This window comes from Hyperolius riggenbachi, chromosome 11 (assembly GCF_040937935.1).
Source record: "Hyperolius riggenbachi isolate aHypRig1 chromosome 11, aHypRig1.pri, whole genome shotgun sequence".
NCBI classification, from domain to species: domain Eukaryota; kingdom Metazoa; phylum Chordata; class Amphibia; order Anura; family Hyperoliidae; genus Hyperolius; species Hyperolius riggenbachi.
Genome location: NC_090656.1, coordinates 80,769,563 through 80,794,386, shown reverse-complemented (window position 1 = coordinate 80,794,386; position 24,824 = coordinate 80,769,563). Strand labels below are relative to the sequence as shown.

Here is a 24,824-nt window from a genome sequence, read left to right as displayed (position 1 = left end):
CATGCATTTTTGGCTAAGCACATCGGTGATCCCATTCACTGATGGAATGAATGGGCTCAACAGTGCAACGTAGATGGTATGCAACTGGGAGTGCTTGTGTCCTGTCGGCACGGGCATCATGGGCATCAACAGAAAAATTTCCAGGGGGAAAGCGCCACGTCGGAATACGGGGGGGGGGGGGCGATATATGCGCTCATGTGATGTGGGAGTAGTCACGGGTGGAGCCAAGTTTACATGAACTTAGAAATGGTGGGACATTAGAGTAGGACTATAGAAGAATGAAATTGTGAGTGCCTCCGACACAGGTGCCCCCAGTTTAGGTAGCGACAGGGACCCCCCATGTTTAGTGACAGAGACCCCCCCCAGTTTAGGTGGTGAACAGGTGCTCCCCAGTTTAGGTAGTGACATGTGCCCCCCAATTTAGGTAGTGACAGGTGCCCCCCAGTCCCAGTGTATGTAGTAAGCACTCTAGCGTGATGACGCGTTTCGGCATCCCTGCCTTCGTCAGATCTGATGCCGAAACGGCATCGTCAGATGCCGAAACGCGTCATCACGCTAGAGGCACGTCGTGATAGCAGACACGCCCCCCACCAGTGAGAGGACTCTCCAGGACATCAGACGCCACGCTGTTGGCCACAGCCTGGCGGTGCCCACGCTACAGGAGGGACAGAAGTGTCTGCAGGCTATCTATGAGCCTTATTGCATTTTTGCTTGCTTTTTACCCAACTAGAGAGCGGCTCCATGGTCACCATCTGATATCATAGGCGGTGTGGACAGTCTATTGGAGCGCTAGACATATCTTTTTTACTGCCAGTGTATGTAGAGACAGGTGCCCCCCAATTTAGGTAGTGACAGGTGACCCCCAGTGTATGTAGTGACAGGTGTCTCCCAGTTTAGGTAGTGGCTGGACCCCTCCAGTGTAGGTAGTGACTGGTGTCCCCCAGTTTAGTCAGTGACAGGAGCCCCCCAGTTTAGGTAGTGACAGGTGACACCCAGTGTATCTAGTGAGTGACAGGGACCCCCATTCACAATCATCCCAGCAGCCAGCCCAGCATCAGACCTCAGAATCAGCCGGCGATCACTGAGAATAGGCTCACGGTACCCCGTGGATACCGCGCTGCATGTGCGGAAGTGATGTCACTTCCGCATATTAGTGCACTGTCCGCGAGGTCCTAGCGCTTGCACTTAATGGTCGTCGGCTGATCGGAGGTCTGGCGCTGGAGTGGCTGCTGAGACTAGGCAGCGGAGATAGCCGGGAGGGGGGTGGGGCATCCCCACCCATTTTGCCCAATGTGCAGACTCCCATGACGGCCATATGCGTTGCCTAATGTAATGCCTAATTACAAGCACGATGTCAGCATGATGTCACACATACAGCGGTTGGACCGCTGCTCCCACGTTGTCCCACAGCCACCCTCACCTCCCAAGGGTATGTCGACATGCTATTATACAGTTGTATGTATGACATCATGCTGACATTGTGCATTTAAATTTTAAGCAAGCCTGTTTGAATAAAGCTTTCTTAAAGAGGAATACCATGTGTGCAATGCTGGATTTATCTCTCTTAAATGGATAAAAGTTTTGTATACCTGATTATTCTTTGGACGATAAGCAGCACTGATCACTCACTAAGGATGCAGCTGCCCAGGACTCCACACTCCATCCACCCCTGGCAACAGCACTGCGCCTCCTTCCTCACTAGCATGTATGAGCTGACGTGATGTCACATGCCTGCGTCACATCGGGGAAAGACGAGAAGGGAACCATGACAATACATCATGGACCGAGAGGCAACACAGCAGAATCAGGAAATGTATCAAATGAACAATTTTCCCCTGCCTGCTGCTGCCTATCACACATTCACACTCACTGTGACTGCAGTACTCGGCGGCCATGGCCGGCCAAATTGAATTTTGAAACGGACAGTGGGGGACACCTGGGGGGCTCTTACAGACCCTGGGGCAATTGCCTCCTTTGCCTTTATTGTAGCTCTGGCCCAGAGTGGATGGCACATGTACCCCGCTCTGGCTGGAACAGTGGCAGCATGCAAGGGAGGCTGGTCACAAGGTTAGCAATTCGTCAGAACAGTTTCACCCCTGAACTGTTATCCAGGGGTACAAGTCCTGATCCTAGTGGGTGGTTGCAGATGGAAGGCAGCACCGATAAGCCAACAGTTGGAGCGTGCCCTGGTCCAAACACCCCAGTGCCTCCTGGGGAGTGCCAAGTTCAAACACAGGAAGGAGGACCGGCACCGCTCTAATGTATCAAAGCTCTTTATTGAAGTAAAAAGGCAGCAGGACAGACCGCTGTTTCGGGATTGACCCTTCTTCATTTGCTCTATGCCATACAAACGTGTGATCCCATATACCCTTAAATACCCCCAGGGAGGACCTGATGGAAACCTTCAAAGTTAACATGCAAATATGATCTAAACATATTTAAAAACAGAGCGCAGACTCACCATGGACATAAGAAGCAGAAACGCTAAATGCCGGGGGAACGACACACCCCTTGCAGGAAACATCCGCATAAGTGCTAGTCAGCCAATCCCAACGTGGCCACTCGCCACATCACTGTCAGCGTCAGATACGGACGCCCCCTAGCCGGCCTCAATGCGGCAATCAAACACGTCCTAGCCGCCGCTGAAGATGCCCACCCGTGACGTCATATGGATAGGGCGTGACAGAACACGATCTGTACGCCCGCTGGAGGCATCACTCAATAACAGCCAATCGCTGCTGTTTGAAGTGTTAACAAAACAAACACGTGGTGCTTTCGCTCTGACACACAGAGGCACCAACCAATCAATAGTTTCAAATAGGCGGCCAATAGCCGACCCAAAGCATAAGTGAATAGCGTAATCATATAGTATGCCTGTTCTAACATACATTACACTATCCACTGAAGACACAATAAAAGAGTACCTCAAATCCACATGGCACTCGCTAGGGACTGGCTGAGTAGAAAAATGGTAATGCATCCACATGAGACATCATGAAAGGTCCTAGGTGCAGTATGAGTTCTGTAAAAAATGAAAAGTGAAATATAAACAAAAATAGGCAAGAAAATAATTATCCATCAAATCAGCCCCCAGGTTACAATTAAAAGCATACAAATTAAAGAGACATTTATATATTACAACAGGTATCACTCAAGATCTCCGGCTACAACTATATACAAAAACTGAGGTCATACTCCCTATTCAAGCCACCAGCACCCAATGTCCCTAATTTCCTAATCCAAAAGGCTTCTTTTCTTGATAAAGCCTGATCCCTACTACCCCCCTTCCACGTCACCGGTACCCCATCTATGGCAGTAACCCTCAGCTGTGACACAGAGTGTCTACACATATGGAAGTGTTCTGCTACAGACAGCATACAGTCTGGATTAAGAATATTGGATTTATGTGAAGAAAAATGGTCCTTGAGTCTTTGTGTGGTCTTGCCTACATAGGCAAGACCACAAGGACACTTTAGCATGTAAACTACATATCTCGAGTCGCACTCGCAACTGAATCTGCCATGTATTTTAAACGATGTACCCAATAAGGGGTGGTAAAAGGTGTCCCCCTTGATCACATGACCACACATGTGGCAGGAAAGGCAAGGAAATATGCCACCTCCCCGCTATCAAGTGAGACACCCCTACCCTTATTGACTTTATCACGGACAGTGGGTGCCCTTTTAGAGGACATAATTGGAGGATATCGAAACTCAGGGACCAAAGGGAGACCATCTCTCAGTAAATGCCAATGTCGACGAATCGACCGTGAAATAGATTCACTGCATGCACTATAAGTGGAAACAAATGGAATACGGGCTGATTGAATATGGGGTTTCTGCTTTCTTTGGAGTTCAAATGTTTTTTCTGGGTAGCCACGTGTCCTGAATTTTTTCTTCATCTAATTTTTGCGCACTTCCCTCACTGTTGCGTCACTAACTATGGTAGAGACCCTAGAAAATTGATTATGGGGTATGCTATCCCTAGTACTCCTGGGGTAAAAGCTCTTATAATGTAAGACCGAATATATCGGCAGTTATCTGATGGAGATGTCTATGAATGCATTGATCATGACCCTGTGTTATTGATTCGTGATAAGATAGATGTTATATTAAATTCAGAGATGACATTGGGTGATGGTGGCTTGAATAGGGAGTATGACCTCAGTTTTTGTATATAGTTGTAGCCGGAGATCTGGAGTGATACCTGTTGTAATATATAAATGTCTCTTTAATTTGTATGCTTTTAATTGTAACCTGGGGGCTGATTTGATGGATAATTATTTTCTTGCCTATTTTTGTTTATATTTCACTTTTCATTTTTTACAGAGCTCATACTGCACCTAGGACCTTTCATGATGTCTCATGTGGATGCATTACCATTTTTCTACTCAGCCAGTCCCTAGCGAGTGCCATGTGGATTTGAGGTACTCTTTTATTGTGTCTTCAGTGGATAGTGTAATGTATGTTATAACAGGCATACTATATGGTTACGCTATTCACTTTATGCTTTGGGTCGGCTATTGGCCGCCTATTTGACACTATTGATTGGTTGGTGCCTCACTCTGTGTGTCAGAGCGAAAGCACCACGTGTTTGTTTTTGTTTACACTTCAAACAGCAGCGATTGGCTGTTATTGAGTGATGCCTCCAGCGGGCGTACAGATCATGTTCTGTCACACCCTATCCATATGACGTCATGGGTGGGCGTCTTCAGCGGCGGCTAGGACGTGTTTGATTGCTGCATTGAGGCCGGCTAGGGGGCGTCCGCATCTGACGTTGGAGGGCGGACGTCTCTGACGCTGACAGTAATGTGGCGAGTGGCCACGTTGGGATTGGCTGTCTAGCACTTATGCGGATGTTTCCTGCAAGGGGTGTGTCGTTCCCCCAGCATTTAGAGCAGTGGCGTAACAATAGGCCCTGCAGCCCATGAAACCGCGGGGGGGCTTGGGGACGTTTTTTGGGGGCTGGAGGGGTGGCAGCATGAGGGGAAAGCCTTGGCCACAGTCGGCGGGGAGAGGGGAAGTTCCCCCCCTCTCCCTCACCTCGGGACTCTCCCCTCTGCGCTTCTCTCCAGCTGGATATAGTGTGGGCAGTGTGCAGCGGGCATCGGCGGGCAGAGACATACCTTCTTCCGTGTGATCCACCGCAGACTCCTCGCTCTAGCGGCTGACGTCCCTTCCGGAAGTGACATCACTTCTGCAAGTGACGTCAGCCGCTGGAGCAAGGAGTCTGCGATGGAACGCACGGAAGAAGGTATGTATCTGCCCGCCGCTGCCTGCTGCCCACACTATATCTAGCTGGAGAGGAGCACAGAGGGGAGAGCCCCGAGGTGAGGGAGAGGGGGGGAACTTCCCCTCTCCCCGCCGACTGTGGCCAAGGCTTTCCCCTCATGCTGCCGCCCCTCCAGCCCCCACGAAACTGCCACGAGCGGGCCTGGGGGGGGGCCTGCTCTGCAATTCTACAGGGGGCCCGGTGGGGCCTAGTTACGCCCCTGATTTAGCGTTTCTGCTTCTTATGTCCATGGTGAGTCTGCGCTCTGTTTTTAAATATGTTTGGTCCGCCCTGGGGGTATTTAAGGGTATATGGGATCACACGTTTGTATGGCATAGAGCAGTTGAAGAAGGGTCTATCCCGAAACAGCAGTCTGTCCTGCTGCCTTTTTACTTCAATAAAGAGCTTTGATACATTAGAGCGGTGCCGGTCCTCCTTCCTGTGTTTGATCCTGATCCTAGTGGGTGACAGCTGTACAAGACTTTAGCCATCTACTCAGCTAAAACCAATCAGGAAAAGAGTTCAGACGCAGGAGAGGCTTGGAAAGCAAACAGAAGTCCAGATATGGGCTACCGCTGTGTCCAAAGTGCTTCTGCAATGCAGAACAATGCAGAACAATGCAGAAGTGCACATCTATTCATTCAAGTCATTACAAGCTGCTGTTCATATACTATGCAAATGCATACCCACTAAATTTCACTGTCGAAAATGATTGACCATGATTGTCAGGAACCGGCCCCCATGGCAAGCCTGCAGATATGGTCCCCGACTGCGGGTTTGACCAGATCGAGAGGGAAGCAGCCATAGTCACGCTACAACAAGGCTGTCGCCCTCAAACACTTCTCACTGCCACCACTAGCTGCAGCTAGACACTTCCACTCTGCTGTCGAGTAATCTGCACGCAATCTTCGTTTTCGTATTCGGGTCAGCTTTGCGCTTTAGGCCGAATATGGGAATGCCACGCACACACACACACAGTACAATCGTACAGTAGCACGGCACAATCAGGCACTGACTTGTAATGCAAGCTACACTGCAGTCTCTCCTTCTAGGCTATGAGTGTTAGTTTAGTACAGCAGAAGTCAAACTTATTAAATAACGATTTAATATTCCAGGAAAAAAGTGGAACAATGCAGAAAATAATATATACAAGAGATTTACAAAAACACAGTAAAAAGTTACAAAATAAAAGTTACAAGGATACACACAAGGATATTTGCTTACAAAAATAAACAGGAATCAAGATAGAACAACCTTGGACTTGGTTTTGTGGACGACACAGTTCTGGTTGGACCAGGAGTCCACCTAGCTTGGACCAGGAGTCCACCTAGCTTCAGCTACCGTCAGGAGCGAACTGATTTTTGGTATCTGCCCCTGCCTTTTATGCTGGGAGATTTGCCTTGAGGCTGCAAGCCCGTTTGGAAGGGGGGAACTAGTTTTAATTAAATTTCCAGACATAATTTAATCCCCAGTTTGTTCTACTTTTGATCTGTCAGAGATTTCCCCTCTCCAGGTGACGGGTGACAACTTGCCAGGCTTCCTGTCTTTCCAACATTCCAACAGGCTGTCTTATGTAAATTCCAGAGTTTCCTGATAGCCTTTGAAGTCCCCAGACTCTGGTAGTCTTGATTTGTATATTGGGACAATGGGTGTCATGGAGTACACAGAGTTAAAAAGCCATGCAGACCAGCCTATTCTTCATCAAGTGGCTGCTAATTAGCAGTTCCCTGCTACCCGAGGAACTTAATGCAAACATAGGTTCATTGACATATGGACAATCACCTTAGTAGTTTCCTGGAGCCAGGTGACACCTTCAAAAACCAGACTGGCTTTTAGCAGACATACATATCTGAGGTAGTACCCAGCAGACAGAAAAATGAAAAAATATGTTCCTGTATTGTCCTTAACAACATAACTAGCTGCTATCATGACAATGATCACTTCAAGTGACGATTTAGTTTGAACACTGGTGTTCCCTGATGGCATTGATCACCAGAAAACTGTCACCCAAAGAGATCGCAAGAAGATTGTTTCAGATAACATTTATCACATGTGTATGTAACTTTAAACCTAAAGATCAGGTTACTCAGAAGAGGGGTAGATCCAGAGTATCAGTTGAAAAGGGCACCTGAGCCATCTGTGTAAAATGGGTGCCTCCATAGACTTCAGTGTTGTTTGCCAAGAACTGAGGAAGTGAAAAGGGCGCACCTGTGTTTTTTTCGGCTTCAAGGATGTTGTCGGTTACATCAGCAGGTCACAAATTCGGCTTTATTTTCAGAATAATGTAAAATGCGGCTACAACGAGAACATCTAAAGATCAGTTATATCAGCAGGTGACAAATTTGGTTATACTGTATTTTTAGAATAATGTAAAATGTAGCTACAACGAAGACTTCTAAAGATTTGGTTATATTTTCAGAATAACGATAATAAATTCAGTTATACCAGTTCAAAATTAAGTATATATAAGTGTTACATGAAATACGGCTACAACTAACGCATCTAAAAATGGGCTATATTAGCTGGTGCCTAAATTTGGTTATATCCGTTCAAAATAACATATATGTTTAACATGAAATGCGGTAAAAAAATATTAGGCAATAGGCACCACCATGGGGGATTAAGGTTAGGCACCAACAGGGGGTTTAGGATTAGGCCCCACAAGAGGGGTCTTAGGATTAGGCACCACAAGGGAGGGTCTTAGGACTAGACACCACCAAGGAGTGTCTTAGGGTTAGACAACAGCAGGGGAGGTCTTAGGGTTAGGCACCACCAGGGGGAGTCTTAGGGTTAGGCACCATGGGGGTGATCTTAGGGTTAGGCACCACCAGGAGGGGGGAGGTCTTAGTGTTAGGCACCACCAGAAGGGGAGGTCTTATGGTTAGGCACCACCAAGGTATGTTGGGGTTAGGCACCACCAGGGGAGAGGGTTCTGTGTGAGAGTAGGGAGAACTTAGGTGATAGTACTGTAATCTATTTTCTTGGCTATATCTGCGCCCTTTCATAACCGAACTCACTTTTCTCGTCTATATCCGGCTCCCTTTTATAACCAAAGTCACTTTTCTCGGCTATATCCGGTGCCCTTTTATAATCGAAAGTAATTTTCTTGCCTATAAACGGCGCCCTTTTATAAACAAATTTATTTTTCTTTGCTACATCAAATACCCTTTTTTTCCAGGTGCCCTTTTCAAATGAATGCAGATCCAGAGGGGGTTGTATTGCTAGAAATCTCCCTTCCTACATTTAACTACTTTTCTTTTTTGTCTCAGATACAGGTTGTATGTCTGCTCCAATTGAACCCAAGTTCTTTGACCAAGGCATAGCCCGTGCGGGTAGAACTTTCCAAAACTCCTGGCCATGGCATGGCAGCATCAACTTTCTCAATAAACACCTCTGCAGTGGAACAGTAGTGTCAGAGAGATTTGTCCTCACATCTGCCAGTTGTGTTGCAGAGAAGTAAGTGCTGGTATCAGCGACCTACTAGTTATCTTTGTAATCTGCTAATTATGATTACAGGAAATTTTGCGTACATTTTCATAATTATGGCAATACATAATTACAATTTGGACATTCAACGGATTTTGTGTAATTCTGCATAATTTTGTACCAAATTTAGTGGTTACTAGCAAAGCGCCTCCTCATACATGCTATCGTCACCAGCATTGCTATGTATGTTAAAGCGGAACTGAAGTTAGATTTAAAACAAACTGTTTCACTTACCTGGGCCTTCTGCAAGCCCCCAGCAGCCGTCCTGTCCCGTGCCGGTCCTCCACGATCCACCGTTCTCCCGCCGCTGCCGCTTCGTTCCATTCCTCGACTTGTAAGTTGAGGCCAACGCAGCCCTGCCAAGCGTATCCTTTTTACGTGTTCCCATCTGCAATAGCACTATTGCGGACTGGAAGGTGAAGAATGATACGCATGGCCAGAGTCATGCAGGCACAGTGGCCCGGCAGCGAAACTGAAAGTAGCTGGTGGCGGGTGATCAGAGGCTCGTGGAGGACTGTCGCGGGACAGGACGGCTCCAGGTAAGTGAAATAGTTGGTTTTAAATCTAATTTCAGTTCTGCTTTAAGAGGAAATGTGGGTACAAGGCAAAAAATAATTTTTCAGAAAGTTTTTAAGAAAATCTATTTTCAAAATGCAAAGGAAAATGGTTTTTAAACTCAGAAAAAAATGACAGTTTAAAAAACATTTTTGCTTTGCATATTTAAAATCAAATTTCTTTAAAAAACTACAAGGCCTTTCTGAAAAATAATCTACTGCTGTTTTTGCCTCTCCCCAAATCGACCTACATTTTAGTCAAAATCTATCAAAAGTCGATCATTCGGGCATTTTGGGGGATTCGATTCCCAGAAGATTGATCAAATCTGCCAGGAAACTGGAAAATTGATAAGTGTATGGGCACCTTTACATAGGAGACCCAATAGAATCAATTTACAAATTTTTCTACAGATGTTACAGGGGTATGCAATCTCTAAACCATGGCCCTCACTCACCAAACAGCGGCAAGTTTGCCGTGCGCAAAAAGGGCACAGCAATTTTACCAGTATTAACAATGGGAAGCAATACCTATTAGTGTCATGCATGTCAGTGGGATAACAAATGGGTTGCTATGGTAACACACATTAAGATGCATAGAACCATAGCAACACACACATCACCGTAATGTGTGTGGTGCTAATAATTTGAGGAGAGGTGCTCCCTTGGTGTTAGTACCAGTAAAATTGCCATGCGCTGCCTCCCCAAGGGATGCAAAGCTTCTGAGATCATACTAAACAAAACAAAAGGCAGAAATGCCCAGGCCTGTTTATACCAGTGTTCCTCAAAATTGTAAACTGTTCATTACAATCAGGGACATTTCCTGCTTTACTCAAGTAAGCAATCATCAGGCCTCTCCTCAAAAAAAATCTTCCCTGGACCCAGATGCAATGACCAGCTACAGACCTGTCTCTAACCTTTCGCTTTCTGGGAAGGTAATTGAAAAAGCCGTATACCACTAGCTAGAAGCCAAAATCTTACAAAACGGCAGCAATGACCCATTCTAGTCTGGCTTCCGGAAACATCAAAGCATTGTAACTGCCCTCATCCAAATCTGCAAATACCTGCTCGTGCCAAGAGACAGAGGAGAGTGCTCCATCCTGATACTGCTAGACTCTTCTGTAGCCTTAGATACATTTGACCATGACATCTTGATAAGCAGGCGACAAGAATACTGCGGCATCGATGGCATAGTTCTCCACTGGTTCAAATCTTTCTTGAGTGGCAGAACCCAAAAAGTGTCTTTGAGGCCCTTCCTGTCCATTTTTTGTACCACTTAAAGCGGAACTGTAGAGTGAAAATAAACACATTGTTTCACTTATAAAGTTTTAAGAATCACTCATGCACCTATATATACCATAACATATACAATTTTATTCAATTCATAAATTCAAATTCATATATATATTACACTAATATGCAAGCATACACTTACCAACTTTCTCAGTCCCACCTCCCTATATATACCATCACATATCACAAAATTGTATATGTGATGGTATATATAGGCACATGAGTGATTCTTAAAACTTTATGAATGCTTGAATGGTGGGGGTGTGAGTAACCCCATTTATCACTGACTGCAGCCAATTGAATTTATTTTATATTGAGTGGGCGCAAATCTACCTGTTTACATTTTTACATTGTTTCACTTACCTGGGGCTTCCCCAAGCCCCCAGCAGCTGTCCTGTCCCGCGCCGGTCCTGCCTGAGCCTCCGTTCTCCCTCCACCACTCCGTCCCATACCTCGACTTGTAAGTCGATGCCAGCGCAGCCCTGCCAAACGTATCCTTTCTTCGCGTTCCCCTCTGCAATAGCGGGGAACGTGAAGAAAGGATACGCGTGGCCAGAGCTGTGCAGGCGCAGTGGCCCGGCGGCGAAACCGAAAGTAGCTGGCGGCGGGAGAACAGAGGCTCGTCGAGAAGCGGGACAGGACGGTGCTGGGGGCTTGAGGAAGCCCCAGGTAAGTGAAACAATGTGTTTATTTTCACTCTACAGTTCCGCTTTAAGTATGGAGTGCCCCAGGGCTCAATCCTTTCTCCCCTGCTTTTCACTATGTACATGTTACCGCTTGGAAAACTAATCTAAAAACACGGCCTGACATATCACTGCTATTCTGATGACACCCAATTATATATTTCCTTCAAGCCTGGTTTGACAGACCCAACTTCCAACTACTGTATAAACGCCTGCTTAGCTGAACTACAGCGATGGTTGAGTAACAACTGGCTGAGACTAAATTCAAATAAAACTGAAGTCCTTCTGATTGGAGGGCAGCGCATGACAACAAAACAACTTCACTTGCAGTCTTCACCACTGGGAATAGGAGGCACGGATCTACACAACTCTGAGCATGTGCGCAGCCTGGGAGTTCTATTTGATGGGTATTTAAACTTGAGGACTCACATTTCTGCTGTGGTGAAATTATCCTATTTTCACCTGAAGAACATCGCAAAAATCCAGCACCTCATTCCCCCAGAAGATCTGCCAACCTTAGTTCATGCCTTCATTACATCCCGACTGGACTACTGCAATGCTCTCTACATTGGCCTTCCAAACAAGGACTTATACTGCCTAAAGCTGATGCAGAATACTGCTGCCAGACTGTTAACTAACCAACCCTGTCATTGCCACATAACACCGGTCCTGCACTCCCTTCATTGGCTACCTATAAAATGGGGGAGCTTATTCAAGATCGGTCTACTGACATTTAAATCACTACATAATCTGGGCGGATACATGAAAGAAATGATACAGATGCGTAGCAATCCCTGCAATCTCAGATCCACAGGTTCTAATAATCTAGTCATACCCAAAGTCCACCTGAAAACTTTTGGTCACAGAGCCTTCTGTTATGCCTCTCCTACATTATAGAACTCCTAATCTCAGCAGATCAAGATAGCTCCCATCTCTGGACGTGTTTAAATCCAGACTGAAAACCCACCTGTTCAGTTTGGCATTTGCAGAAATATAATTTTACTATGTAAGGCCCGGTTCACGTTAGTTTTTAGCTGCGGAATCGGCCGTATGGTTACGGTTTCCGTTCCGCTGAACGGGCAAAGAGATGCAGCAAGACTCAATTTCCTGGACCGTTTCGCTCAGTGGAATGGAAACAGAAGGTTTTGCAGCAAAATAGGAACCAATGACAACGGATGTTTTACAGCACACTGGCTGTAAAAACGGACTGTTTGCCCGGATCCAGATGGCCGGATCTGTACGGCCCAATCCACTAAAAAACGCAGATGTGAATCAGGCCTTAAAGGGGAACTTCAGCCTAAAGAAACATACTGTCATTACTTTACATTAGTTATGTTAATTAAAATAGATAGGTAATATAATCTCCTACCCACCCTGTTTTAAAAGAATAGGCAATTGTTTGTGATTTCATGGGGGCAGCCATCTTTTTCATGGGGGAAGCCATCTCTTTGGTTGAAAGGAGGTGACAGGGAGCAGGATATACAGTTCCAACTGTCCTGTGTCCTGATCACCCCTCCCAGTTGCGCGCGCTAGGTTTCAAATTCAAAATGGAAAAAAAAATTAGCACCAAACCATCTGAACATCAGAATGCCCATCATGCTTTGCACAGCATCAGGGGAAAAATGCCCGGGCAGTTTTCTTCTGTGCATCTAAAATGAGGCTTGGGTAAGAAAAACAAAGTTCTGATGCTGTGAAACTGTTCAAGAAACAGCATTTTCAGTGCTGCTGAGTAGATTTTTAGTCTGGAGGTTCACTTTAATACTTCATCATACTACCAATTACGGAATCTGAGAGAGCCTAAGCGCTTTAAGTCCTATGGGCGAAAAGCGCTATAGAAATGTTATTGTTATTGTGTGTTATTGTGCTTACAGCTGTTTCACATCACAAGGTCAACAAGGAGGCATTGGAAAGTTGGGTGCTCTGGCACCTTGAAAAAAAGAGCAGAGACAATGGGGGCCCAAATGGCGCAATATGTAGCTGCAAACGGAGTGTAATTGTGGGTGTGATGTAGTATTACTACTAAAGGAGGGTTGCATAGAGGAGCAACCAACCACTAATATCAGGTGGAGATGTTAGACCCGACTCCACTCAGGGTGTCTGCCTGGACTGAATGTGGTTGCTCTCAAGAGGAAAAAACTATCCATAGCTCATGAATGGTGTAAACCATGTGGGGCTGAGACGGTGCCCCTCCAGACCTCAAGAGCCGAGGGAGGGGGGGGGGGGGGGGGGGAAGGGAGGGTTTTCATCAGCACAACACTAAAATAGAAAAAAAGAGGAGGTGGCTCACCTCAATAACAATAGTCACATATGTAAAAGAAATGTATTAAGCGCAGGCAACGTGTTTTGCGCGTTTAAAGATACACTGAAGCGAAAAAAAAATATGATATAATGAATTGGTTGTGTACTATGAATAATTACTAGAAGTTTAGCAGCAAAGAAAATATTCTCATATTTTTATTTTCAGGTATATAGTGTATTTTCTAACATTTTATCATTCTATAATATGTGCAGATTACACAACACTCGGCATTCAAAATTATTCTTTCAGAGCAGTCTGTGAACTAATGACCTCTCCTCTGGAAGAGAATAAGTAAATATTTCAATAACACTTGAGATAATAAAAGTCAGATAACAACCCTCTCCACTACTTTGAAAGTAGCAGAGCTTAATTGCTTTTTTACATAGAGATAACAACTGGAGTTTCTTAACTCTTCCTGTACTGGAAACAGTTAGACTGATGTATCTGATCTTAATGTTTTATTTCTTAGCTGTACTACACATACAAATCATAATATCATCATTTTTTTTTCGCTTCAGTGTCTCTTTAAGCCCGCTTCCTCAGGCCAGTACTCTGCCTAGAATCATCGGATATGGAGTCCTCAGAACACGAATAAGGTACTTAAAAGTAACAATAATCAATCAGGCTATAAGATCATATTCGCATGTATTACAATAGTATTGCATCTTTTTCTTTTGTCTATAGGATCTCTAGTCTTTTACGACTCTTATAGCCTGATGATTGTTGTTGTTGTTACTATTATTGTTACTTTTAAGCTCCTTATTGGTGTACTGCACACTCCATATCAGATGATCTGGTCAGAATACAAGCTGAGGCCTGAAGAACAGGCAGTACTGCTGAATACAATGATGTTCTATCACGATGCTACACTTGCAAGCATACGTATTAACACTTATATTTGTTTGTGTGTTACAGAGAAAAGTTTCAGGACACACTTCAGGTGGTTGCTGGTGTGCATGATCTAGAGCAGTCAGAAAATACGCAGGTGTGACCAGTTCCTTGTGGTCTATTGGCCAGTATATTTATATTGTCATGTCTGCTTTTGAAATGCACAATCTAGTTTTGGTTCTTGTGTGTGGTTGTGATCAGAGCCTTTTTGGACAAACCAGGCAGATGCCTGGGTTGACAGCTGCTTGAGGGGGCACCAAACGGCTATTCTTTACTAGGGATAATCAGAGATGCAAATGTATATGCAGCTCATCAATTTAAACCTTGGTTTAAATTAATTGGTCCATTTTCAAACTGCATATATTTTCATACATTTCCATCAACTCATAAATATTTGCATCTCATTGATCATCCCTATTCTTTACAGACTGTGCTTTATGCAATTCTTATGCACAACTGCTTGCTCTGTTAGGGCCCATTCACACTTGAGTATTTTGCCAACGATTTCGGCAAAACGTTCAAGCGCTAGCTCTTTTTAAAGCGCTAGTTCAATAATACCCTATGGGCCCGTTCTCACTTGGGCGATTTGCGTTAATCACCGAACGCAAACGTGTAGCCTGCACCATTTTCAGGTGATTTCCCGGCAATCGCGTTTAGTGCTATAGAAGCGCTAATCGCTATTGCGGGAAAAATCGCTGCAGTGTCCAGTGGTTTTTCCGTGTTAATCGCGGAAAAATCACTCCCGAAAAACGCCGGCGGTAATCGCTGGCGTTTTGCGCTTTTAGGTGTGAATGGGGCCTCAAAGTGATCCCGAGGTTAAAATAAACTGATGATAAACAATTGTATTTTTCCTCCTACTTTTAAAAATGACTTTTCTAGATATCCCATCCCATCCCATTTCATTTACAAAGTAGATTGAATATTTTGTTGTCTCTGCACAGTGGCAGTCTTTTAAGTGTCCTTGAGTTAAAATACGTGAACTATTGGTCTTTTCTATCTCTCCCCATGCACTCAGAAGTTGCATTCTGCCAGGAAACCGTTTATGGCTGTAATTTGCTTATCAGTGAGGTTTATTATATTCCCGACAAGGTACTGACAAGATAGAAGCTGTCACTTCCATGCCAGAAAATGTACATTTTCAGGCAGCAGAATATAATCAAAAATATTAATATGTTTTGCCCTCTACATACACCTGTCTATCTCATCATGTCACATGTTGCTTTAGGTACACTTTAAGGCTAGGTTCACAGTGCTCAGTTGCGTTGCAGAAAAAATCTGCATGTCAACTCACTGCTCAAACAATTCTATGGGACTGTTCACAGTAACGGATAACGTTATTCTAACTTGCTGCATGAAGACTTTGCAATGAAGTCTGTCCTGTCTTGATTGCAGTTCACACACATTTTAACCACTTGCCGACCGCCCACAGCCCATGGGCGGCGGCAAAGTGGATGCCTTAAGGACCGCAATACGCCTGACGGCGGCGGGTCCTTAAGGCGTGTCCAGGGAGCAATTGCGTCCTCTATGACGCGCGCTCCCTGCGGTGAAAGGTCCCGCCCACCTTGCCCGATACCCCGCCGGCCAATTAGCAGCGCCGGCGGGGTTTGAAAATCCGATCTGGGCCAATAGGAAAGTATAATACACTTTGTTGACATGACAAAGTGTATTATGCTGGCTGCCTCCTCCTCCTCTGCACTCGTATGCGCACGGATCGTCCGAGGAGGAGGCAGCCCTGTACTGAGCAGCAGAAAACGTTTGTACACCCACAGATCCCCCCCGATCGCCCACCCCAGCCCTCAGAACCCCCCCTGACCACCCCAGCAGACCCAAGTTTGCACCCAAGCACCCCCTAATAAACCCATCAATCACCCCCTGCCACTATCTGCCGACGCTATTATTTAGGTTAGGTCCCTAACTGCCCCCTAGGGTCCCTTGATCACCCCCCCCTACCCTCAGATTCCCCCAGCCCCCCCAGCCCCCCACCCCTGTATACTGTATACATCTGCCTCACCCACTGACTACCTGTCTATCACCTGTCTGTCACTTGTCTATCACCCCTTGTCACCACCACCCATCAGAGCAGACCCTAAACTGTCCCTTGGGGGCACCTGATCACCCACCCAGACCCCCAGATTGTCCTCAGACCCCCCCCCCCCTGATAACCTCCCCAGTGCATTGTTTACATCTATTCTCCCCTGTAATCACTCACTGACCTCCCATCGGTCACCCCCTGTGTCTGCCACCCATCAGATCAGGACCCAATCTGCCCCGTGCGGGCACCTAATCAACCCCCCTCACCCTCAGATTGCCCTCAGACCCCCCCCCCCCCCCCCCCCCCCAATCACCTTCCCAGTGCATTGTATTTGATTGTGCTGTCATTGTATTTGATTGTGCTGTCATTGTATTTGATTGTCCCGTAATTGTATTTGATTGTCCCGTGATTGGCCTGTGATTGTCCCGTGATTGGCCTGTGATTGTCCTGTGATTTGCCTGTGATTGTCCCGTGATTGGCCTGTGATTTTCCCGTGATTGTCCAGTGATTGGCCTGTGATTGTCCCGTGATTGGCCTGTGATTGTCCCGTGATTGGCCTGTGATTGGCTTTGATTGTCCCGTGATTGGCCTGTGATTGTCCCGTGATTGGCCTGTGATTGTCCCGTGATTGGCCTGTGATTGTCCCGTGATTGGCCTGTGATTGGCTTTGATTGTCCCGTGATTGGCCTGTGATTGTCCCGTGATTGGCCTGTGATTGGCTTTGATTGTCCCGTGATTGGCCTGTGATTGTTTCTGATTGCTTCTGATTCCCCACTCGCCACCACCCCCCTGTCACTATCCTAGTGATCTAAAAACAGTGATCAGTGGAAACTGTCACTTTTTTAGTATCACTAGTGCTAGCAGTTAGGCCAGTTAGCTAGGCCCCTTTGTTAGTGTCAGTTAGTGCTCAGCCCACTGCACCACAGTCACTAATTAGCGTTATCACTGTCGCTAATCAACATTGTTACTATATAGTATCTGTAAGTGATCATTACTGATCGCAGTCAGATCTATTAGGGTCACTAGGATCCACTAAAAAACGCAGTGTTTGCCCGATCAGGTCTGATCGTTCGCCTGCACTTGCGTTCAGCCCACCCCACCGCAGTGACAGAATTTTTTTTTCTGATCACTGCAAAAACCACTGTACACTAGCTGTGCACTGTAAACATCAGTTTTGATTTTTTTTTTATCAAAACTCAGTGATCACAGCTTTCTACCGCTCAAATACTCCTTCGCTAAGTAGGTGCTCTTTTCTCTGGGTAGTCTCAGAGGAATACCCCCTAAATTTAGCAGTCCACCATGGCAAGAAAGGGGTATTCCGATGATGAGGTTTTTAGGTACATGGCCCAGTTGGATGAGGACGATTGGGACGAACCATTCGACGAATCATCTGGGTCAGAGTTTGTACCTGAATTGAGCAGTGGCTCACTGACCGATAGTGATGACGAGGTTGAGGTCCCGGCTAGAGCCAGGCGTACCACACCCCATGTCGTTGGACCGCAGGTGGCGCAGGATCAGCCTCAAGGGCAGCAGAGTGGTGCTCGTGCTGGTCTGAGATTTCATGGTGGGGCAGGCACCAGCAGCACAGCATCTCCTGGACCTAGAACCAGTACTTCCGTACACCCTGGTGAAGTGGCGAGCACCAGCGTGGAAGTTGAAACTGGTTCGGTGGCACGTGTAGTAACACCCCAGTCGCAGCCATCAAGTACACGGGCCCGTACTACCCCTAGTTTACCAGAGGTGCTGGCAAATCCAAATTGGCAATCCCCTGATACCGCCGCACCCGTACTGCCCCCTTTCACCGCCCAGTCTGGAGTCCAGGTGATGACAGATAATCTAGGATCGCCCCTAGACTTTTTTTTATCTGTTCATCACCCAGGATCTCTTAGACCTAGTCGTGGCAGAGACCAACCGTAAAGCCACACAATTTCTAACCGCCAATCCGAATGTCTTCCTTGCCCAGCCATTTCGGTGGAAACCAGTCCAAGTTTCCGAACTTAAAATTTTTTTGGGCCTTCTCTTACACATGGGACAAATCAAACAAAATGTGTTGCGGTCTTATTGGTCTACAGACCCATCACAACATGTTCCCTTGTACTCTGCTGCCATGTCCAGGACACGATTTGAGAACATCCTGCGCTTCCTGCACTTCAATGATGATGAAACCTGTCATGAAAGTGACCACCCTGCTTTTGACCGGCTCCACAAAATTCGGCCCCTCATAGACCACCTGTCATCAAAATTTGCAGATGCTTATACCCCTGAACAGCAAATCTGCGTAGATGAGTCCCTCATACGTTTTACCGGGCGCCTTGGCATCAAACAGTACATCCCAAGCAAGCGCGCCCGGTATGGGGTGAAACTGTATAAGCTCTGTGAAAGGGCCACAGGCTATACATCTTATTTTAGGGTCTATGAGGGAAAAGACTCCAAATTGGAGCCGGTTGGATGCCCTGACTACCTGGGGAGCAGTGGAAAGGTTGTGTGGGACTTGGCGTCACCCTTGTTCCAGAAGGGGTACCATCTTTATGTGGACAATTACTACTCAAGTGTGGCCCTCTATCAGCACTTAAAGTTAGAAGGAATCCGATGCTGTGGCACCATGCAGCATAGTCGCCGGGGCTTCCCCCAACGGCTCATTACCACCAAACTTCAACGGGGGCAGAGGGCCGCATTGAGTGCTGACGACCTGTTCGCGGTGAAATGGAAGGACAAGAGGGACGTTTACTTTCTGTCCACCATTCACGCAGACACGACAGTCCAAATTCAACGGCGAACTGAGGTCATTGAAAAACCCCTTGTCGTCCACGAGTATAATACCAACATGGGAGGGGTGGACTACAATGACCAGAGGTTAGCGCCCTATTTACTTTCCCGCAAAACAAGGCGCTGGTATAAAAAAGTGTCCTTTTATTTAATTCAATTGGCAGTTTACAACAGCTTTGTTCTCTACAGTAAGGCTGGGAGAACTGGATCGTTTCTACAATTTCAGAGACAAATCACTATGGAACTCCTGTATCCAGGAGGTGCCCGGGCCCAACCCCAAGATGCAACTAGCAGGCTGCATGGAAGGCATTACGCCTATCCGATTCCGAGTACCCCAGGTCACCGAATCCGAAGAAAACGTTGTTGTGTCTGCAGCAGGGCTGGAACAAGGCGTGACACCACTGTTTATTGTCCCCGCTGCCCTGACCAGCCTGGACTATGCCTAGGGGAGTGTTTTGAGAGGTACCATGAGCAGGAACACTATTAGAGAGTAGGGAACTACAGACACAGCGGTAGGCACACAAGGGTCTCTCAGTGCTATTTCACACTGCTGCGATGCGTTAGGGCAAAATGCCTAGCGAAAGTCACACTTTGCGGTCCCCCCCTACGCTGGAAGTGTTTGACTTAACGCTAGTGCATGCCTACGTTACTGCGTGGCTTCTGTGGCAATTTCGATCGGCCCGGAAGTCATGTTAGTCTATGGCGACGCAGTTCATTACTAGGCCGAATGCTACTCTTGTGGTATTCCCTGAAGGTCTGTTTTGGACGATACGGTGCGGCGGGCTCGACCCACCGGATATGTCAATATGCAGTGTGAAACCAAACATCTGGTTTTGAGAGATCGTAATACACAGGGCTGCCAGAAACCTCTCCTTTCACTTGGGACAAAATGCGTAATGTACTTCGCCACAACTCTGTGCGATTTGCACTTCGCACATTGTCCCATGGGGGAGGAGAGGTTTGTCCTCGGGAGGTAAGTTAAAAAAAACAAAAAAAAACAAAAAACAGGTAAGCAAAGAAGCTAATGTTTCGTTTGCAATGTTAAGGTTTTTATTAAAAAAAGTTCAGTTTATTAATGTTAATTAGGTAATTGCTTTGCTGCTTGCCTGTTTTTTGTTTTTTTTTTGTATTTTTTTTCCTTTTTCCATCAAATAACCTTCCAGGTGGACCGAGCGAATGACTAACCAGCTGCAGCACTGATGGTGCATCCTGACAGAACATTGCGCGTCTGTCAGCTTACACATAAGTCGGTGCATGCAGCGCTGCAGGACGAGATTTCTCCTCAGCAGTCAAAAAGATACGTTTGCCCAGGCATATGGGCCGAGGAGTGGTGTTGGGGATTCATTTGCTTTGGCAAACACTTTGTATCAAAAAAGAACTCTGGCAATGATTTGTTCATCCACATCGATCGGTGTGAATGGATAAATCAGGTTTGCCAGGGCATACGAGCTGGTGGGTTTGGATTTTTGGGGCGGCAGCTCCTATGTCCTGGCAGACGCCTTCCTCCTCTTTTTTTTTTTTTTTTTTTTCAAAAATTTTTGGCAGATATTTTTTCATCCACATTGATTAATTGTTTGACGTTCATTTTTCCTTTCAGCCCACAGTGCATTACCCTTATGCCCAATATAAGGAGTATAGCAGAAACTCCTAATACTGCCCATACATGTAATGATTGCAGAGACCCTAAAATGCCAGGACAGACCCCACGAATGATGCCATTTTGGAAAGAGGACACCCAAAAGTATTCCGTGAGGTGCATGGTGAGTTCATAGAATGTTTTATTTTTTGTCACAAGTTAGCAGAAATTGTGGTTTTGTTCTTTTTTTCTTTTGTTTTTTTTTTCACAAAATGTCATTTTCCGCTAACTTGTGACAAAAAATAAAATTTTCTATGAACTCACCATGGCCCTCATGGAATACCTTAGCGTGTATTCTTTCCAAAATGGGGTCATTTGTGGGGTTTGTTAACTGTCCTGGCAAGTGGGCGGGGTGCTAAATTTTGAGCACCCCTGTAAAGCCTAAAGGTACTCATTGGACTCTGGGCCCCTTAGCGCAGTTAGGGTGCAAAAAAGTGCCACACATGTGGTATCGCCGTACTCGGGAGAAGTAGTATAATGTGTTTTGTGGTGTATTTTTACACATACCCATGCTGGGTGGGAGAAATACCTCTGTAAATGACAATCTTTTGATTTTTTTACACACAATTGTCCATTTACAGAGTTATTTCTCCCACCCAGCATGGGTATGTGTAAAAATACACCCCAAAACACATTGTACTACTTCTCCCGAGTACGGCGATACCACATGTGTGGCACTTTTTTGCACCCTAACTGCGCTAAAGGGCCCAAGGTCCAATGAGTACCTTTAGGATTTCACAGGTCATTTTGCGGAATTTGATTTCCAGACTACTCCTCACGGTTTAGGGCCCCTAAAATGCCAGGGCAGTATAGGAACCCCACAAATGACCCCATTTTAGAAAGAAGACACCCCAAGGTATTCCGTTAGGAGTATGGTAAGTTCATAGAAGATTTTATTTTTTGTCAAAAGTTAGCGGAAAATTGATTTTTATTGTTTTTTTCACAAAGTGTCATTTTCCACTAACTTGTGACAAAAAATAAAATCTTCTATGAACTCACCATACTCCTAACGGAATACCTTGGGGTGTCTTCTTTCTAAAATGGGGTCATTTGTGGGGTTCCTATACTGCCCTGGCATTTTAGGGGCCCTAAACCGTGAGGAGTAGTCTGGAAATCAAATTCCGCAAAATGACCTGTGAAATCCTAAAGGTACTCATTGGACCTTGGGCCCTTTAGCGCAGTTAGGGTGCAAAAAAGTGCCACACATGTGGTATCGCCGTACTCTGGAGAAGTAGTATAATGTGTTTTGTGGTGTATTTTTACACATACCCATGCTGGGTGGGAGAAATAACTCTGTAAATGGACATTTGTGTGTAAAAAAAATTAACAAATTGTCATTTACAGAGATATTTCTCCCACCCAGCATGGGTATGTGTAAAAATACACCCCAAAACACATTATAGTACTTCTACTGAGTATGGCAATACCACATGTGTGGCACTTTTTTGCAGCCTTACTGCGCTAAGGGGTCCAAAGTCCAATGAGCACCTTTAGGCTTTACAGGGGTGCTTACAATTTAGCACTCCCCAAAATGTCAGGACAGTAAACACACCCCACAAATGACCCCATTTTGGAAAGTAGACACTTCAAGGTATTCAGAGAGGGGCATGGTAAGTCCGTGGCAGATTTCATTTTTTTTTGTCGCAAGTTAGCAGAAATGGAAACTTTTTTTTTTTTGTCACAAAGTGTCATTTTCCGCTTACTTGTGACAAAAAATAATATCTTCTATGAACTCACTATGCCTCTCAGTGAATACTTTGGGATGTCTTCTTTCCAAAATGGGGTCATTTGGGGGGTATTTATACTATCCTGGAATTCTAGCCCCTCATGAAACATGACAGGGGGTCAGAAAAGTCATAGATGCTTGAAAATGGGAAAATTCACTTTTTGCACCATAGTTTGTAAACGCTATAACTTTTACCCAAACCAATAAATATACACTGAATGGGGTTTTTTTAATCAAAAACATGTTTGTCCACATTTTTCGCGCTGCATGTATACAGAAATTTTACTTTATTTGAAAAATGTCAGCACAGAAAGTTAAAAAAATCATTTTTTTGCCAAAATTCATGTCTTTTTTGATGAATATAATAAAAAGTAAAAATCGCAGGAGCAATCAAATAGCACCAAAAGAAAGCTTTATTAGTGACAAGAAAAGGAGCCAAAATTCATTTAGGTGGTAGGTTGTATGAGCGAGCAATAAACCGTGAAAGCTGCAGTGGTCTGAATGGAAAAAAAGTGCCTGGTCCTTAAAGAGAATCTGTATTGTTAAAATCGCACAAAAGTAAACATACCAGTGCATTAGGGGACATCTCCTATTACCCTCTGTCACAATTTCACCGCTCCCCGCCGCATTAAAAGTAGTCAAAAACTGTTTTAAAAAGTTTGTTTATAAACAAACAAAATGGCCACCAAAACAGGAAGTAGGTTGATGTACAGCATGTCCACACATAGAAAATACATCCATACCTAAGCAGGCTGTATACAGCCTTACTTCTGAATCTCAAGAGATCACTTGTGTGTGTTTACCTTCGGTCCCCAGCTTCTCTCATGCACTGAACATTACAGGCTTCCTGCAGACAGTTCTGCCTATGTCGTTAATTCCTTAGTATGTGACAGACCAGCTCCTTTCACAGCCTCCAGAGGAGGATTTTTATCCAGCTCTCTTCTATCACTGATAAGATAGCAGAGAAGCTGCTGGCTTATGTAAATAAAACACACACTGGAGTGTGCATAGAGGAACAGTTCAACACTGAAGAACTTGGCAGCCTTCCAGACACAGGCCGACAAGTCTGACAGGGGAAAGATACATTGATTTATTACAGAGATGGTTATAGTAGAAAGAGCTGCAGCAAGCCAGATCACATTAGAATAAGTTTAGGAACTTGTAGGATGGTAGAAAAAACGTTGTAATTTTTGTTACAGAGTCACTTTAAGGGGTAGAAAGACTGTGGTCCTCAAGTGGTTAAGATGTGCATTATGCAACTGAGCACTGTGAACCAAGCCTAAGGGTCCTTTTACACCTGGTGTGATGCATTTAGCATACGCAAAATGGCTACTGCACTGCACCATTACACACACTTTAGTATACGTTATATCATTAATTGATGCAAACTTTCAATATGCATTTGAATACAATTTATTCAAGCCACAGCTATGCAGTATCATTGTATCAAAAAGGTTAAAAGCACAGCAAACACACACATAAGGTAAAAACAGTGGTTTGCAATTCTATGAGTACTTACAGGCTTCGAAATACGGATCCTAAAGCAGTTATTTTACTCAGTGACTTCACGGAGTACAACATCTCCAAGATCCGCTCCTACCTGTCCCCTGACACCACTAAACTCCTCATCCACGCCCTTGTCATCTCCCGCCTAGACTACTGCAATTCTCTTTTGTCTGGTCTCTCCTCTAACCGTACTGCCCCACTTCAATTGGTTATGAATGCGGCAGCCAGACTGATACATTCTTCTGATCGCAGCACCTCTACGACTCCGCTCTGTAAAGCCCTACACTGGCTCCCCATCAGCTTTAGGATCAATTTCAAAATCCTGTGCCTGGCCTACAAATCCGTGCACAAAACCTGCCCGACCTACATCTCTGATCTGGTCCACAGGCACATACTAGCCCGCCCTCTCCGATCCTCCGATGACCTGCGCCTAGTCGCACCACGCATATCTCAGTCCCATGCACATTTGCAGGACTACACTACGGTTGCCCCCACTCTCTGGAACTCGCTCCCACCAGCCGTCAGACTCGGCCCCACCTTTAATACCGTCAAACAAGCTCTCAAGACTCACCTTTTCATGCTTGCATACCCCCCTACACCAGCATCATAATACATTCTGTTAAGACACCCTCTCAACAGATGCACCTATTGTCTCCACCCCCACCCTTTAGATTATAAGCCTCTGGC

General features: G+C 45.5%; 1 protein-coding gene across 5 annotated transcripts in view; it reads left to right on the top strand.

Moving 5' to 3' along the window:
* Nucleotides 1–24,824, top strand: part of LOC137539184 (ovochymase-2-like) — a 229,166-nt gene that overhangs the window by 119,107 nt on the left and 85,235 nt on the right. For all 5 annotated transcript variants that reach the window (XM_068261698.1, XM_068261699.1, XM_068261697.1 and 2 more), the window contains exons 15-16: nucleotides 8,541–8,727; nucleotides 14,499–14,568. In XM_068261698.1, coding sequence (XP_068117799.1) covers nucleotides 8,541–8,727; nucleotides 14,499–14,568 — 257 coding nt within the window. The remainder of the gene's footprint in view (nucleotides 1–8,540; nucleotides 8,728–14,498; nucleotides 14,569–24,824) is intronic.